Below are 15768 nucleotides of genomic sequence, written 5' to 3'. Positions count from 1 at the left end.
TTCTTGAAATATTTTGTTTGAAATGAAATTCGTGGCGGAGACCTTTGTTGTCCTTTAGTGTACCATTTGGTTGAAAAGACCAAAGAAAAGTGCGATGGTCAATTTTCTGTTTTCGCTTTTCGCTAATCTTTAAATTTTGAATCAATATTGGCCTGGCCAAAGTTCGTTTTCTCTGTTTGAAATTTGTCAGAAAGGGTAGGCAAATTTCTAAACTGTCAAAATTTGTCATTCGCAAATTTCCACTTAGACACCCTAAAACCACAAAGAGGCTTAAAACTCTCAGCCTCATCTTATACATGTTAGCCGTAATCTTCCGGCCTCGTATAGATATTTTCCGGACCGAGATTTCTATTACCGCAAATTAGACTTGTTTATTTGTTTTGGATGTCTTTTGGGGAGCACCGTTACTTTAGTAATACCGTCTGTCGTCAAAGGTGAAAGATGAATTCATAAATAGAAGAAAACCTCCACAATAAAACTTGTTCTCTAAATTTCTCCTTTTACCATGTTTTTAGTGTGCCTTGTAAGTTTCTCGCACGAAACGCAGTAAAGCTCAACCTTAAAAAAATATCGGTTTCACGCTTCTCCTTATATTGTTATTCGTGCTACACACAACTGACTCGCTAAACAAAACTTTAATGATTGTGAACAATTTTTCAGGGATTTTGAAATGGTAATATCTCCAATAGTAGCGGTATTAACCTTTGTATTTTCCAATGGGATAATTTTTTGTGAGTACCATTCTTTTAGATGAAACAAAACACCTTAGAATAGAGTCAACCTCTATTAGTCATCTCGAGAACCCTCTTAAGTCACTCACGTCATTAACATCTATTCTCCCTAAGGCACATTCATTCAAACATAAACATTACGACTTAAGTTCACTATCACCCTCCGTCGTCAAACTTTATCAAGAAAAACTATAAGATGAGAGTGTTGCTATGGGGAAAAACCTTCGCCCACTCAAATGTATAAATTCTTGCTACAGTTAAGAAAGTGAAAGTTCAGGAAAATACTAAAACAGAAAAATGCATGTATTTTTAGGTCTTTGCTTCCATATCTTAAGATGAGAAGTCAAATTTTCCTTTCTGTCTCTTTGCTTAGCATCTAATTTCCTCATTTTTAGGTACGCACATTTTGATGGTAATTATATCGCACGTCAACTCGAAATCCATCCAAATGGAGCACTCCTGTTACTTGCTGGAAAGAATGATGAAGAAATATGTGAATTGAGTCTCACTGAAACGAGGCTTGAATCTCGTTCTGGTGCTGAGATTACAGTCGATGAATTCAATGATGTTTGGACGAGTTATGGTGGCAAAATTGAAGTTTTCAAATCGAAACAACAGCAAAGGAAATGAGATATTTATTTGTATAGATAATGCTTTCCTTCTCTATACTTTAGGGCTAGCGTTTTTGTTTGGATCTAACGGTATCGCAGGCCTTCCTGGCCATTTGGTTTCCGAATTATGCTCGACTGTTTTAAAAGTCTGAAGTTTTTGTCAAATATTTATTAACATAGGTAGGGAATTTATATTTATCGTTTTCTTTTTCGTACGAATTTTTTGTTTTTACACTTTTCTATATTCTTACAATTTTGATTTGATTTTAATTGCGAAATTGTCAATCAATGTGAAGCGTTTTGATATTTAAAAGCCCCCCTAGAGGCTTGTTTATCCCTTTATTTGTATAATTTGGTTAATTTATTATTTTGTAGTTTATTTGTTGTAGCATGTTAATTTTGTATCAAATTCTTATTAAAATATGAGAGGGAAATTAATTTAACTACGAATTTTATTTAATAACTTACATTTTTGTTCATATTATGTTGACCCATTTTTAATTGCATTTTTATCCCATGATATTTTGTAGTTTTATCTTGAGAGTACAGCGAGTTCTCGCTAAATCGAACCTCTATTCTTTGAATCTTTCTATAATTCGAACTAATTTACCCCGTCAAGAAACCTTTGTAAAATGCGAAGCCCGGAATCTTCGAGTTAGAAAACTTCGAGTTAGTAATTTTCGAGTTAGCTAAATTATGACGTCATAAAAGTGCAAATTATGACGTCACTCGACTCTAACTCGATTTTTCATTTTCAAAAAAGGATTTTCGAGTTAGGATTAACTCGAATTTTATTTTTCGAAAAAACCTTTTCGAGTTAGCTCTTTTCACAAAACCTTTTTTCGAGGTTAGCTAGCTCGAAATTTATTTTTCGTTCACAAGTTTTCGAAAATCGCTAACTCGAAGATTCCGGGCCTCGTAAAATGCTTTCTATAATTCGTAACTCTCTGTAGTTCGAACAAATTAGATTCCCCGTTCGATTTCGAATTAGCGAGAGTCAACTGAATTACAGTCCCCTCGTTGTGTCCCACGACACAATTTGATTAGCTCACCCTAAATAAATACTTTTAGCGTCAAAATTCAATGAAATAATTCTTACGACTTTAAACCAAGAATTCAGTTATTTATTTAATTTTAGAGAAATTTGTACAAATTTTTATTGTAGAACAGTCGTGATGTGAATTTTATTGTTTTTAAATTTTTGTTTGTTGTTGAGAGATTGATAATTGTATGATTAAATAGCTTTATGAAGAAGAATTAGTAAACTGATAAGTTGAATTGATTTTCTTTTTGCTCTATTATTTCAAGGAATTCTCTTTTATTTAAATTCCTTGATTATTTTCGTACCCAATACAAAGACTTATTTTTAAGCATGGATCATTTTTTCAAAACTTGGATTTGCTTCTATATAAGAGCCACGCAATTTTTTTTCGAAATTCACGCATTCACGCAAATTTTCCTCGAGTTTCACGCAATAACCCGATTTTTCAGGAAATCGGAAAATTTTCGGAAAAATTGGGGAAACATTGGAAAATCGGGAAAACTGCACATAATTGGTGGATAAAAGGGAAAATTCACGTATTCACGCATAAAATATCTCAGATTCACGCATTCGCGCAATCAAAAAGTGAATTTTCAAGTTCACGCAAGTGTTTTCAATTCACGCAATCACGCATTTTTTTTCCAATTTTCATGCATTCACGCCACCGAAAATGCCCATTCACGCATTCACGCATTTCACGCCAACCGCTAGGGGGGGGGCATATAAATGTTTCTTCTTGAAATTGAATTGGTTGCGTATTTTTTTTGCTTTTTATCTTATTTATTGGTTTTAATGTGTGACTTTTTTCCGGTGACGATTTGTCTGCTAATTCTAATTGCGTCATCCCCAGTAAAGAGATAAGATTTGAAATATAAATACTACATAGCATTACAAAGGATTGGGCAATTTATTGATTAACGCGTAAGCAATACCTTGAAGTCGAACTTTTTCGATAACGCAGACTTAAGTTACATATGTTCCTATAGCAGAGTCCCATAATGTATTTTTCTTACGTTTTGCCACCATTATTGCACGCCCCACGCGACCTCATAGTTTTCCTACAATCGTCTTCAAGTTTCATGTAAGATTTGTACCCCATCTTGCAAATTTTTTCGACAAGGTGTTGTGACAATAAACTCCCGCGAAAATGACGTCACAACCACGAGATTAACTTTAGCAAGTAGCATGAAGAAACCATCCTTTATTATGTTTTCTTTTTATGCTGATAGAAACCGTGTCCTGATATAAAAACATCGAGCAAGATGGAGGTCGGTCATTTGAAAACAAAATCGAAATGCGCGAAGCTCGTGTTGCTTTTGTAAATCTGTGTTTGTTTACTTTTTTGACAGTAAATCTTGGTTGTTTATCTGCTGTTGAAGTAGATTTCCTAACAGTTTTTGAATCATCTGAAGGGGTAACAATTTCAAATGGAATCATAACTGTCATTACTGAAACGGATGCAAAACTCAAACTTCATGGAAAGGACGTCAAAAACAAGTTAATTTCCTTCGCAGACACAGCCCCTGACAAAGCCCAAGACCCTTGTGACAACAATAGGGTTACAGATATATTTAAATCAGATGATAATGGTCTTGTAAACTTAAATTTCAAGGTTTGTATTCATTTTTTTCGTACAGTTTTAAAGTTTTGACTACTTTTGGCCCCTCGAAAACATTTTGTTTTTGTTTGTTTATGGGTAATCTGATCTTATTTGATGAATCATAGTTTTGACATAACATCTTGACAGCCCTAGAGTGCTTCATGCAAAATATGGGAAGGGGTGTTGTTAGTTTGTATATATGCTGCTTGCACAGTCTGAGGCGGCGGAGGAAATGGGGAATATAAAACATGAATTATAATAAGGAAAAACGTATATCATATTATATTGTGAGCAAACCAAATTTTAGAAAGGCAGGGTAGCCTATACTAGAGATAAAAAGGAGTCTTTTATTGCTGTTTATTTTATTTTTTTCATAAAAAGGCTGTTTTTACCTATTCTAGTGATTTTTCTGTATAAAAGGGTCATTCGATGACCACAGAGCAGAGGTAGGGCATTAAAAATGTTCTGGTGACTTAAAATTCTTTCAACGAATCTAGAGGAGGCAAAGTAATTTTTCAAAAAGCAGGACATTTTTTTAACATTACATATAAGAGTTAAAATTTGGAAAAGTCTGTATTTTTGAAGCATCTCAGCAGGGACTTCCCTATATAATTATATCTTTAGGCAGCTTTAGGAAAATGGTACATGCTCAAACTTTTTCAGGCCACTTGAAAAAGTCCCAAAAAAAGCCTGAAAATCTAATCTAATCAATTTTCTTTGTGTGCTCAATGGGAAAACGAAAGTGGTGGATTCTTTGAAGGAAAAAGCCAGAAAAACATGTTAAGACAAAAAAATGTATTTTGAGGTTGAATTTTAATTCTATCAATTAATCAAATACGGCCAACTGCCAGGCCAAGTTCTAGATAGACAAGGAAGCGTCAGCTTGGAACCAAAAAGGGCACTATTTCTGGTGATTTTCTAACAAAAAGGCAATTTTTGGCTACTAATTTCAACATATTTGTAACTTTTTGTTGGGGCAGCGTCCGATAATCAGACCCTTAAAAGGCATAAAAAATGGCCTGACTGCTCTAACTTGGGACTATCTGACAAAACATTGGACGGCGATTCGGCCACCATTTCACCGAACCTCCAAAGTCATTTGATTTGAGTTAATGAACGGCGTATTAGAAAATGCACAATTTCTCTTTCGAGGCTTTTAAATTGAAATATGAAAAAAACCCGTAGTGGAACACACACGAATGTTTGGAACGAAGAAGAGCAAATTAGTGGCAAAACGATGAAGCATTTGATGTCACTTGCGCGGCAAGTTACATTATTTTTTATTTGTTAATCCCGTCTGGCGACAGGCGGTTAGGCAGCAGACGTTCTCTAATTCTCCGGTCATTTTTAATGAAAATAAAAAGTTAAAAAGGGTGCACTATCAGTTAAAGTTATCGTGACATGTTGTGACAGAAAGTATGATTGATAAACTTAGTGGAGTTATCAAAACAAATTTGTTGTCAAAGAGATTTAACAGTAAATGAAAATACAGGCCAGATATCAACCAGTCCCATGTTTCAACCAGTCCCATGTTTCGACCAATCGTCCCAAGTTGGAGCAGTTGACGGTAATACGCTAAATTACATTATCATGATATTGAAAATAAAAGTAATTAAAAATACCTAATAAAATGAAAAAAAACTAAAACTAAAAGGCGCTGCAATAAGAAGTAGCTAATGCAGAGCTAAGAGTAGTGAGATACACCTTTATAAGGAACTCGAGGCTGAAAGTAGTCCAAAAAATAAGGAATTGTTAAGGAACTGCTCAGGCTAAGAATAAGAAAACAAGTTCTAAGGAACAGTAAAAGTAAGAGTTTTCACTTAACTAGCTATGTAAATAAGGAACTCAAAAGGAACTTTGAGGCTGAAATTTTCTGTAAAAATAAGGAACTCCAGGCTCAGAGCAAAGTTAAGGTTCCTTATATGAAAAAAACGTGTATGACTGGAGCTGAAAGACCACCACACGGATTTAGTAATAGTGTATAGTAAAGTGAGAGAATAAGGTGATTTTAGACCTGAATGACCTTGAGAATTGACCCTGTGAAGATGAAAAAATTTTGGTGATGCAGTTTTTTCGATGCTGAAAGACTATCATTTCAATCTTCCTTAAGGTAAAAAGGTTGTGGGATTTAGGTTAGTGGAGCAAAAATGCTAAAAAACTGGTAAATCATAGTCCTGGAATATCAAAGGTCCAGCTACACTGCCTTGCAAAATTTGACAATGCTTATCTTTTAACCAAGAATGCCCTTAGCTTTTTTTATTATAATTGATCTTCTGAGATGGCCAAATTCCTAGGCATCCAATTGCCATATATACATTCCATTGTTAGTTATTGTTGGTTCTAGACGATCAAGGTGGGTTATTGAATAAGTGAGCTGGGAATTCTAAAAACTTCTGCATTGTGCTGTCTAAATTATGCCTTTAAAATTTGTCCATTTGTCCAAATTTGTCCATTTTAAGGCAAGAAAACAGTCAAATTTTTCAAAGTTTTGTAATAAAGCTTGGTTGTTCTCACTTTTTACACCCTTAAAAGTTGGACTTTCTCGCACTTTCTCTCTTTTTGACCCTTAATGTGCACTTAGGGAAGCACGCATGGTAGGTAGATTATTACAGGTTTCATCTTCTCACTCACCTGTCTGATATAATGAAACGCCTACTAACAAAATAGTTTATCCCTTTTGTACTTGCTTGTTGTAATTTATCTTGTAGGGATTATTTATTTGATAGACCCTGATGATTAGATAAACGAAAAGAAATTTAAGCCCAGCCTTGGATCAAATTAAATGATTAAGAAAATAAACATATAATATGTCGTAGGGGTTGTAAGAATATTATCTTACTAGCAACTTGTAAAAAGTAGTTTGGAAAAGTTTTTCAGGAGTAATAGTAATGAGTATTTAAAAAAAGATTTTGCAATTTTTAAAAATGGTAATGTTTCAATGACAACTGTTCACTCAGGAATTTTTTTACGTGATATTTAAGCAAAAACATCTGATCTTAGATAGAAACAGATCTAGTTCAAATTTCATCACACAGATTCAGAGGAAAAGAAAATTGATTTGCAGGATCATTGTTTTGCCAGGAGGAGAGCTGCTTATTTGAAACTGATCTTTCCAATGGCCTATTACTTTAGGGGAATAAAGCCTGTTTTTTTTTCAACCGTGAGAATAGGCCAGTGGTAACCTTTCAACCGTGAGAATAGGCCAGTGGTAACCTTTCAACCGTGAGAATAGGCCAGTGGTAACCTTTCAACCGTGAGAAGAGGCCAGTGGTAACCTTTCAACTGTGAGAAGAGGCCAGTGGTAACCTTTGGAAAAATCTTATACGAACAGAACTTCTGCAAAGATGATTGTATAAAATATGTCTTTATTTTGAAGCCTTTGATAAACTCAACCCTGAATGGTTGTAATCACAGGTCCAAAGCTTCAGTAATCTGCAAATCTAAGGGGTACTTGACTTCAGTTTTTATTTTTATTATACATTATTTTTCTTTGATGTTTACATTTGATCTTTTGATGACATAAACTTTGGTGTTTCATTTCTCCGAACTTCATCTTTCAAAATTAATGTCATGAGGGCTTTTTAAACAAACACTAGGCCTTAATTTTCTTCTAGGGGTGATTCTTTATTGCAATATAGATTTCTAATATAAAAACTTTTACTTAGATGGAGAATATTATTGCAAGTTGTTTTCATTTTTACTTTGTTTGAAAGAAAAAGATATTTTGAGAAACAATTGCTCTATAAGATTATATATTACACCTTGGAAACTGTATAAATTTTTCATTACATATTCTCATTGAGAAATAAAATAAGGAAAAATACAAAGATATCATGGGGTTTTTTGAATTGTTTAGAATAATAGCTTTCAAGAGAAAAAATTGTTTCCAAATACAATGATTTAAATGCTGCTGAAAAATCTTGTAAAAAAAGGTCATCAAACTTTTTTTAATATTCAATCAGATGAGAAAGTCTATTGAAAGATTGCAAAAAATCCGCTTTTCTTGAACAAAACTAATAAATTGTGAAATGCTCATGTGGTATTGTAATTAAACTATTTTGAGTTTCATTCAGTAAACTATCTGAATAGCATGTGGTCAACATAATCACTCTAGAGCTGAAAATCTTTTATGTTTATCATTTAAAAAGCGCAGTGATTTTGAACCTCTAATGACCGTCATTAAATATATCATTAACATAGTTTAAAATTTGCAAACAAAATCATTTTTAAGTTTGATTTTGATTCTTATCTTGAAGTCTAAGAAAAAATCACCAGCTTAAAAAATCTTGTTTATATACTATGTTATGCTTAACCTTGACAACTTCCCGGTAAAAGGTCAAATGGGTGTCCTCACAACAACAAAGATCTCACGTTACATTTCCTGACCTTAAGATCGTTTCTCTAAATATTACACCAAAGAGTTTAATTCGCATCATCATGCCTGGTTGTCAATGACATTTTACTTTCTCTTGGATGCTTACATAATTCTTGCAAAATGCTTTGCCTGTGTCCTGTAAAAGTATTTTAAGGGTCATTAAGTTAAAAACAAGGAAACTTAAAAAAGTATATTAATTTTAAATTCTTTTAAAACACGTATGGTCTAGTAGCTCTAACTGCCTCAGAACTTTTTGCAAATCTTTTTTCAAAACTTTTGTGGTTCTTTTTGTGGAAATGTTTCTGTTCATATTTAAATCATATTTTCTTCTTTGTCGTGGTTGAAAGACCTCTCCTTTTCACTTTAATAAAAAGTGATTTGTGGGCTGACCTATTTTTTTCTCTTCTTCCTTCCAAACAAAAATCAAGCTCCTTTAAAATTTCCTGTTATTTAATTTATAAACTTTTTTTCTGTTCTATTTCACTGGAAAGTTTGTCTAATCAAATTTTAAAGTGATATTGATTTAAGGCTGATCGCAAATACCTCGCTAGAGAAATTTAAAATCATGGTAGACTTATTATTGGGAAATCGTTTTAAATTCTGTTTTTATAATTTCTCAATAGCAAGTCCTACTACCTACCAGACAAAATCAACAAATCTGTTTCAGTTTCACGATTGCAACTCAATGTTGTAACCAATTGACGAAATTGTCATCGAGTCATCAAATTTTCTTGTTCTATTGATAAAGTGTTGATGTGATGATTGATCGATGGCCTCCTTATCATACAAAAAATGTCTCGTGACATGTGGATCTGTTTTAAGAGATTTGTTTTAAGATTATAATGAGCTCTATTTTTTGTATAAAACTATTAGATTTTTCTTTTTCTTAATCATAAGGTTTAATATAACCTTTTCCAAAAGATTTAGGAATAATAAAATTACATGTTCCACCTTTCCATATTGAAAATCGACCTGACAATTTTTCTATGAACCTTGTGTCTAGAAACGAATCTAAAACATCGTGTTCTGTTTACTTTGTAGGCTCGAAATGTAGGGAAAGCATACCTTTGTACTAAAGATCTTTCACAAAATGGAACTACTACCACCTGGATTCACCAAGACAAAACAGTCATGTTGGTCATCGAGAAGAAGGAAACACTGATGCCAATATGGGCAAAAATCATTTTGATTGGTGTCCTCATGGTTCTCTCTGGAATGTTCTCTGGTTTGAATCTCGGGCTGATGGCTCTGGATGTCCAAGAATTGAAATTGGTTTCTAAGAGTGGAACACCTCGTCAAAAGAGATATGCCAAAAAGATTGAACCTGTTCGTCGTCAAGGGAATTTCCTCCTGTGTACATTGTTGCTAGGTAACACGTTAGTCAATTCATCCTTCACTATTTTGTTGGACAGTTTGACCAGTGGTATCGTTGCAGTTGTTGGTTCAACAATGGCTATTGTCATCTTTGGTGAGATCGTACCTCAAAGTATTTGTTCCCGTTATGGCTTAGCAGTTGGTGCGTTCACCATCAACATGACCAAACTTTTCATGATCCTTACCTTTCCGCTCTCTTTCCCAATCAGTAAACTTCTGGATTGCATCCTTGGCAAGGAGATCGGAAATGTATATTCCAAGAAGCAATTATTGGAGTTGTTAAACATTCAGAATGAATTCAATGATTTGGAGCAAGACGAAGTTGGCATCATCTCTGGTGCGTTGAAGTATAAAGACAAAACAGTATCTGAAGTGATGACAGCCATTGACGATTGTTTCTTGTTAGACGAAGAAGCGATCTTGGATTTTAAAACAATGTCTTCGATTGTTAAAAGTGGTTACAGTCGAATTCCTGTATATTCTGGTGAACGACACAATCTAGTTGCTGTCCTCTTCGTTAAAGATCTAGCGTTTGTTGATCCTGATGATTGCATCCCATTGTTGAGTGTGTTGAAATTCTACAACCATCCAGTCCACAAAGTGTTCTATGATACCAGTTTGGATAAAGCTTTAGAGGAGTTCAAACAAGGTCGTTCACACATGTCACTTGTATTGAAGATCAATGATGGAGGAGATGGTGATCCCTTCTATGAATGTATCGGAATCGTCACTTTGGAAGATATCATTGAAGAAATCATCCAAGATGAAATTGTTGACGAAACTGATGTTTATAGTAAGTTCTTGTGCACATCTATTCAGTTGGTTTTTTTCGCCAACGATTTAAGGAATGACGCCTGATTTTTACTCCGGCACTTTTGGAAATACTGATTACCTAGCCTAGTCACCCTTGCTTGAAATTGTTAATCTGATAATTCAGTTTTTCATACTTTTTAGCTTGCTTTCATTCATAAGCGGATTCTTTTTTTTAGTTTTCAATTTTGGTTTTGAGATATTTTGTCTTTGGGGTGGATGGTTTACACTGCTTAAACTATATGGAAACCTTTGATTTCAATCGTGTATATTTCGAATTAAGCGCTTTTACAGACACACTTTTAGGGACATTAAAGTAGTAAAATATAAACATTGCGCGAACCATGTGTCATTAAAGAGAACAATTAAAATCGCGTGTCCAAAACAAACTTGTAAAACAATTGAACAATCAAATTTAGCCGAATTTGGTTTGATTTTTTATTTTGACATGTGACATTTGTTTTGATTTTGTATCCGCTGCATACAGCTTGTTTTCAAATTTCACAAGTACTGTTATATCCCTTTAAAAGACTATTATCATAAATAAACTTACTGTTTAGCCATTCTCCAAAATAGAGGAGAAATAAAGGGACCAAAAATAACGTCAAAGTTAGAATTTCGGAACGGCGTTTCTTAACAAAATCTCCCAATTGATTTTCAAAACATCGATAATTCTTATAATCAATATTTAGACAACCGATCTATAGTTTTTATGGAACGTAAAGTTTAGAATGGATTTCCAAAATTATACTAATCACTAATTTCACGTTTCTTTTAATTTCCAGTTGACAATGTGTCCGGGCAGAAGGTTAAGCGGAATAACCAGCAAGATTTCTCCATCTTTTTACCGGACGCGCCCACCGTATCAAAGATTTCTCCACAGTTATCTTTTGCTATCTTCCAGTATTTATCAACTTGTAAGTTCCCATCACCATTAATTATCTTTGTCTCCTTCTCTGATTGGTAAGGCTAATCGCATACCTTATTCACTGATTAAGACGTTTTGAACTTGATTGTATATATTTTGTCTCTCGCCTTTTTTAATAAAGATTTCGTATGGGCGAGTGCGACCCGAAGGTTTCCTCCTCTTTAACTATCTCTTTAGATCCCGAGCATAAAGGAGAGGGGAATCGATTATGGGATTGGACAACTTTGTGCATTGTATTTAAACCCAATACTCCACGGATCGTTATTGGACCTACCTCCGGGTGCCCCGGTGGTGGTCCTATGAATTAACCTCTGTCTGTTCGTTCGTTCGTTCGTTCGTTCGTTCGTTCGTTCGTTCGTTCGTTCGTCTGTTACCAGCTTTTCTCGAGATTGGCTCATTAGTTTTTTCTGATTTTTTGCACAAAGATGCAAAATGGCAATGCCCAAAATGTGACGGAGCCCGATTTTCGAAAAAAAATCATTTCCGGCCGAAAATGCCGGAAATATGCCGGAAAAACCGGTTTTTTGGCATTTTCTCAAGATTTCATCATTAGTTTTTTCTGATTTTTTGCACAAAGATGCGTATTAGCAATGCCCAAAACTTGGCAGAGTCCGATTTTTGAGAAAAAATTTTTTCCGGCCGGAAATGCCGGAAATATGCCGGAAATCGCCGTTTTTCTGGATTTTCATTGGATTTTTTCCATATAATTGGTTGTTTTTTTCATTCAAAAACATTATTAATAGCAATGCTCACCATCAAGCATGTTTCAATTTTCAATAAAATAGATTTTTGAAGCCGGAACTTTCTAAAAATCGCCGGAACAGCCGATTTTCGCCGGAAAAACGGTATTTCTTGAATTTCTTGAGCTGTACTTTATATTCTTTCATGAAATTTTGCACAATGATGCAAAATGTCAATACCTAAATCGTGACGGAGCCCGATTTTCGAAAAACATCTTTTTCCGGCCGAAAATGCCGGAAATATGCCGGAAAAACTGTTTTTTTGGCATTTTCTCGAGATTTTATCATTAGTTTTTTCTGATTTTTTGCTCAAAGATGCGTATTAACAATGCCCAAAACATTACCGAGTCTGATTTTTGAGAAAAAAAATTTTCCGGCGGAAAATGCCTGAAATATGCCGGAAATCGCCGTTTTTCTAGATTTTCATTGGACTTTTTCCTTATAATTGGTTGTTTTTTCATTCAAAAATATTATTAATAGCAATGCCCACCATCAAGCATGTTTCAATTTTCAATAAAATTGATTTTTGAAGCCGGAACTATTTAAAAGTCGCCGGAACAACCTATTTTCGCCGGAAAGACGGTATTTCTTGAATTTCTCGAGCTGTACTTTATATTTTTTTATGAAATTTTGCACATTGACGCAATATGACAATACCTAAAATGTGACGGAGCCTGATTTTCGAAAAGCATTTTTTTCCGGCCGAAAATACCGGAAATATGCCGAAAAAACCGGTTTTTTGACATTTTCTCGAATTTTTTTTTTTTAAGTTTTTTCTGATTTTTTGCAGAAAGATGCGTATTCGCAATGCTCAAAACATAGCCGAGTCCGATTTTTGAGAAAAATTTTTTTCCGGTTGAAAATTCCGGAAATCGCCGTTTTTGCAGATTTTCATCGGATTTTTTCCTTATATTTCTATGTTTTTCACACAAAAACATTACTGATAACAATGCTCACAATTAAGCATGATTCGATTGTCAATAAAACTGATTTTTGCGTCCAGAACTTTCTATTTATTTTTTCCCTACAACCCTTCCATCAATCAATGATGAATTTCTTGCGTTATGCATTTTCGCTAAACGCTATGTTTTCTGACTGATTTTTTTTCATTTTTCTCCTTGCATTGCTATCTAACTTTCATCATCAGGTAGGTCCATTCAGCATGTAGCTTGTTCACCTTTAAACTTACTGTTAGCACAATCCCGAAATAATTCCGAATTGTAGTTTTCTGTTAGGAATGTAATTTTTGTCTTATTCTCAAAAAGTAGACTTTGGCACAGGGTTGTACATTCATCATATTATTATTTGCATTTCTTACATTAATTTCTAGCGGTGAGTATGTTCAGCGATGAGCACGTGTCGAAGCATGTTTTGCGGAAATTGATCGAATTTCCGAGTTCTGTTGAAGAAATGGAGATCGACGAAGAGGATGCCAAAAACAAAGAGATTTATCTTTACAAGAAAGGCTTCAATTGCGATTATTTCGCTCTTATCATACAAGGTCGTGTCGAGGTTACAGTCGGTAGTGAGAATATTTTATTCGAAGATGGTCCTTTCTCTGTGTTTGGCGTGGGCGCACTTACTAGAGATTCGAACCAACCTTTCAACCCTGATTACACCGTCAAATTGTTGAGTAATGTTCAATATTTGAAGATCAGTCGCGTGATGTATCGATCAGCGCTGCGTGCAACCAAATTGGAGCGTCAGAATAAAACGCCTGACACATACCAAGAATATGATGAAATTTTCTTCGAGGAGGCGAAACGTAGTAAGCACGCAATTTCCCCGTTGCCGGCTACCGATACTTTGAGTCATAACAGTTACGATAGCGAGCGTAGCGGAACGCCTACTAAACACGGCAATACAAAACGTCGTATGGATAGCTTGTTACGTCGTCTGACGCCGAAATATGACCGCCGTAAAGATTCCCGCGATAAGGAAGACGCCGCCAAAACGCTTTCCGTAGGGAGCGGCCAAGAAAATCCGCTAATGTCAAATGTTGAGGAGACGGATATCGAACGTCCGAACTCTTACGCTGAATTAAATGGTAGTATAGATAGGACTTCAGATTCTCCCGTGTAACATGAGCCTTGTATGGTAATATTTTAAAGTGGAAAACTCGCCTATGATGCGTCCTTGAAATGGCTGTTGCAGCTAGAGTTTTGATTCTTGCTTTGGTCTCTTTGTAATGGTTGCAAAGCAACAGGAATTTGTCAGAAATATGATTAGTGAATGGACATTTTACGGGGGAAACATTGTCTTCTGATATTCTTTAGACTTTTGAGATATTTATTGGTTCAAAATCAACACCTTGACACAGATGAAAGCGTATAAATTTTTGACTGGTTTGGAGGAAATTACGGCACTTTTCATCATATCAAACGCCTTGTAGGTTGTTTTTTGAGGAACCATTTATTTTTAATAGGAAAGGAAAAACTAAAATTTGTATTTTACCATAAAGTATATATCAACCGTTTTGTTGTTTGTTTATTTTATTTGTGGGCATTTTCATTGGTGGTTTGACTTGCCTTCCGGGTAATTTTAAAATTTTACACATTTTATTCGCTTGCGTTAAACCACATTTATTTTATTGACTTTCACATTCCCGGAAACATTTACTAAAATCAACACTTTTGAATTCTATCGAAAACCCTTTTCACAGAATTCAAGAGCAAGTCGTCATGTCAGGCAATTTGCCATTGTTTGTAATCTTTTATAGTCCTACTATGATATAGTATCCCTTGTACATAATTTTTTTGTTACTGTTGGTATTATTTTTGTCTTACTTGCACTAAAGTATTTGTTTTTACCCTAAAAGATTTTTTTACTGTCTATCTTAAAACCCCCTTAAAATTGTTACGCCTGACATTTCGAAGGGATAGATTGATTTCAGCCGTTCATTAATTGAAGCCGTTCTGTACTTCTTTTTTACGATGAGATCGATACGAGAGACACCTTAAGTGCTAACAGAGAATGTGAGAAATTTTCTTACTCTCCGGCTCATAACATACAAACCCTGTACCTGGAGACCTATCGTAATACCTTCTTCTAGCTCCGCATCAAATTTTAACTAACCCAAATATCTTTTGCATTAACAATTCTGGCTTTGGAAATTTTCTTCGGATGTCAGGTTGTAAAATTCTTGTTGTTCTAAACACATCTCTTTTTGTTAATTTATATATTTTTTTGTTTTCTTCCCTTCTGAAAATATACATCTGATATATACCACTTGAAATCTTCAAGCTGTTTTCATCGTCATAAACTTCTCAACTAACTAACAAAACTAATTTTCTTTCGGGCAAATTTCACTTAGACAAAAAAACTTTCTATTTTTCATGATTTTCAAAGGGTTTTTCGTTTTTTATCCGGCTAGTGCTTCAATTTCGTCTCTTAATCTCTTATTCAATTCCTGTTGGAAGTACAACGGAAGAAATGTTTTTTCCTATGAAACAAAACTTTTGTTGCTAAGTAACGGTAACATATCGCCATGTGACGTGACACGGAAAAATAAATATCGGCCCTGAATTGCGTAATATGATACTTCTTCTAAAATATAA

At 34.5% G+C, this 15768-nt stretch overlaps 2 protein-coding genes across 2 annotated transcripts in view; both read left to right on the top strand.

The window, feature by feature from the left end:
• The window catches only part of LOC136809358 (unconventional myosin-VI-like), a 29555-nt gene extending 27646 nt beyond the window's left edge, over positions 1-1909 (top strand). Inside the window, exon 32 of the mRNA XM_067065876.1 lies at positions 1127-1909. Within this exon, the coding sequence (XP_066921977.1) occupies positions 1127-1361 (235 nt within the window). The 3' untranslated portion in view covers positions 1362-1909. The remainder of the gene's footprint in view (positions 1-1126) is intronic.
• Positions 1910-3644: 1735 nt separating this feature from the next.
• Positions 3645-15053, top strand: LOC136809357 (metal transporter CNNM2-like). The gene is made up of 4 exons (XM_067065875.1): positions 3645-3996; positions 9401-10526; positions 11329-11460; positions 13542-15053. The coding sequence occupies exons 1-4, from the start codon at positions 3679-3681 to the stop codon at positions 14291-14293; spliced, it is 2328 nt and encodes a 775-aa protein (XP_066921976.1). The 5' UTR covers positions 3645-3678; the 3' UTR covers positions 14294-15053.
• Positions 15054-15768: the final 715 nt, after the last annotated feature.

The sequence above is a fragment of the Clytia hemisphaerica genome, unplaced genomic scaffold (genome assembly GCF_902728285.1).
Source record: "Clytia hemisphaerica strain Z4C2 unplaced genomic scaffold, Clytia hemisphaerica genome assembly, whole genome shotgun sequence".
NCBI lineage: Eukaryota > Metazoa > Cnidaria > Hydrozoa > Leptothecata > Clytiidae > Clytia > Clytia hemisphaerica.
The sequence above is the reverse complement of the archived record's forward strand: the minus strand, read 5'-3'. Positions and strand labels throughout refer to the sequence as shown.

What these genes read in the sequence shown, in the direction of transcription:
- LOC136809357 (XM_067065875.1), top strand. Translation starts at nt 3,679, where the DNA reads ATGCGCGAAGCTCGTGTTGCTTTTGTAAATCTGTGTTTGTTTACTTTT. An exon ending in TGACGAAACTGATGTTTATA is followed by an intron (nt 10,527 to 11,328) that starts GTAAGTTCTTGT and finishes TTTAATTTCCAG; the next exon opens with TTGACAATGTGTCCGGGCAG. An exon ending in CTTCCAGTATTTATCAACTT is followed by an intron (nt 11,461 to 13,541) that starts GTAAGTTCCCAT and finishes ATTAATTTCTAG; the next exon opens with CGGTGAGTATGTTCAGCGAT.